This window comes from Apis dorsata, unplaced genomic scaffold, assembly GCF_000469605.1.
Source record: "Apis dorsata unplaced genomic scaffold, Apis dorsata 1.3 scaffold_676, whole genome shotgun sequence".
In the NCBI taxonomy this organism is placed as follows: Eukaryota; Metazoa; Arthropoda; class Insecta; order Hymenoptera; family Apidae; genus Apis; species Apis dorsata.
This window is the reverse complement of record NW_006263858.1, coordinates 54,060-56,738: the sequence shown is the minus strand read 5'-3', so window position 1 is coordinate 56,738 and position 2,679 is coordinate 54,060. Positions and strand designations below refer to the sequence as shown.

The following is a 2,679-nucleotide window of genomic DNA, read 5'->3' as shown; positions in this document are numbered from 1 at the left end:
AAAAAAAAAAAAAAAAGAAAAGAGAAAAATCTATCCTCGACCTGTCACAGGAAACAATTTCGATTATCTCGCGAGAGATCGATCGGCAAGAGAAACAAGATTCACTCGCGAACTCGGTCAAACGATACTTGGCCACGCGTTTGCCAAGATTATCCGGAAACTCGTTCTAACGTTACCATGGCAAATGTCCAATCTGGACCTATGCGCCTATCAAATGCACACAGAATGCGGTCGTGAAAGCGCATACACCAACTGTGTCTGGCAACAGCCGAGTTCTGTGCATTCTTATCGAGTTAAAAAAATTTTCCTGCCCGATTTACTTTCCAATTATTATCTCTTGGTCTCGTTCCAAATAGTAACCTCCACTCCAACTCGACTTAAATGTATTATATTTTTGTTTTCTATCATATAAAAAAATTAAATCTATGTATAAATGTATGAAAATGATCGATAATTAAATCTCTCAACACCTCGATTAATCAACAAACTTCTTTCTCGAACTCGCGAATAAGATCGTGGAAAGAAATTTAACAAAGCAAGAATTTAATGGAACTCGGTTGGAGAGGAATGATAATCGAAAATCACTGACCATGCCCAACCATCCAAATGATCCAAGAAATTAAGTAACCAGAATAACCTTTCCACGCAAGAATTAATAGCATTCCCATATTCTCTTCGTATAAACGATCCAACGAGTCGAAATTCGGCCTACTAAATCATCCGAGCCTCTCTAAGCGGTCTAAACCATCGGCTATCAATTACAAACGGACCCGATAAATCAGTTAATATCAGTTGGGAACCCTTTCGAAACTCAAGAATGCCCGATTACACGCTCGGATGGGAATAATTGATAGTAGCAACACGCTCGTGCGATCAACAGTGCGGATAATCGAAATCTTTTTATTCTGTTTATCTGAATTCGAATAAAATGTATGTATATATATATATATATAAAATGTATATAATTATATTTTTCTTGCGAAATATCGAAAGTTGATATGATTACACGGTACGGATATATTAGATAAATAGCGCGTAAATATTTGTGCAAATATATTCTTGTTCGCGAGCTGACAAGTAGATTTAGAGTAAAGATAAAATAAATTTTAACTTTCGTTATTCGCTAACTTTGTGTAACAAATTGCGCGGATGTTACGTATTATTGCGTTAAATTTATTTTATATATATATATACGTAACATGGAGGGAAATATTATTTGAAACCGGATCTCGAATTTTTCGATTAAAAATTGAAAATTGAAAATCGAATATCATAGTCGAATCCTGTCGACGATTATTTTCATTCGAATAATCTAAGGGAATCATCATCAAGGGAATAATTAAATTAGAAATACAAAAAAAGAAAAAAAAACAAAAAGTTATTTAAAAATTTTGATAATCGAGACGGATACAAATAAGTTTAAATTTTAAGGGGTTAATTTATCTTCTTTGAAATTTGTTAAAAGATCAATGGAAAATCTCGAGAGAGGAAAAAAAGGAGGGGAGGGGGAAAAATAATCGAACAATCTAAAAATCTCCAGCAAGGCATCCAAACACCGTACACACCCATCATCTAAAAATAATCTCCTGCATCCCGGTTAGAAGTCATCGTCCAAGTGACCTCTCTAGGGACGCAGATCCCGCTTAGAAATCGCTTTTTACCAAGAAAGAAATGCAAATTGCGCGAAAATATTTGGCGCGTTCCACTGTATAACTATTCGAGTGTTTAAAATTGTTGAGCCCGCTTCCAACGCGAGATTATTTACGAAATTAAATAACGTAAATAATCTATCACTTGGGGTTAAGCATGTAAGTAACTGAAACAACTTCTTCGATAACTTCGTAATTAATTCTAAGTTAAGTTTCTTCTAAGTTATATATAATTAACAAATATTTAAATTTTTAACGTGGTCTCGGATTTAGAAATTGAGATATAATTTAATAACTGAAATTTTTAACTCGTGTTTGTAAAAAGATATAAGGGAAAAGAATTTTTTTTTAATTGTAACATTATATATTATTCACGTTTTATTTCTTGTATTCCGAATTATAAAGAAGGAGGGAAAAAATGTGAGTAGAAGTAGAATAAATTTTAAATAATTTAAGAAAAAAATAGTTTCATTGAATATTTTGATCGATATTCTACTTTGAAAATGTTTCACATTTTTCCAATGCATGGAATTGCATTTCCGGATTTGGTCATTAATTACGAAGTTATTAAAATGATTCTACAGGCAAAATGATTAAAAAGTTAAGACTCACCATTCCATGGCAAAGATTGACAGTGACAGCGGATTGTGGATCACCGTCCACGGTTCCGCTGTAGAAGCAACCAAGTTCAGGGCCTGGATTTTCCCTTCTGCTGGTATTCTCGGTGATGCGTGTGATCTATTCAAACAGTAAAAGCCAAAAATTAATCGCATATTTCGTTATCGTCGTAAATTATTACGATAATATACAACAAAGAAGAAATATCGATCGAGAATTTTCGTTTGAAGATACAAGATACAAGAATTCAAAAATAAACGAAAAAATTCTACGCAATATGACGAAATCTTTTGATATTTAATGATATTTAATCCCAATTTTATTATTATTTAAAACGTATGCATATATATATAATAAAATAATCTTGATATTCGAGAAATATTCTACTACAATTAAATTAAGATGTATCTTA

The 2,679-nt window shown here is 32.4% G+C and overlaps 1 protein-coding gene across 1 annotated transcript in view; it reads right to left on the bottom strand.

Moving 5' to 3' along the window:
• LOC102681748 (A disintegrin and metalloproteinase with thrombospondin motifs 9) overlaps positions 1-2,679 on the bottom strand; it is a 113,734-nt gene that overhangs the window by 76,921 nt on the left and 34,134 nt on the right. Inside the window, exon 4 of the mRNA XM_031513576.1 lies at positions 2,262-2,387. Coding sequence (XP_031369436.1) covers positions 2,262-2,387 — 126 coding nt within the window. The remainder of the gene's footprint in view (positions 1-2,261; positions 2,388-2,679) is intronic.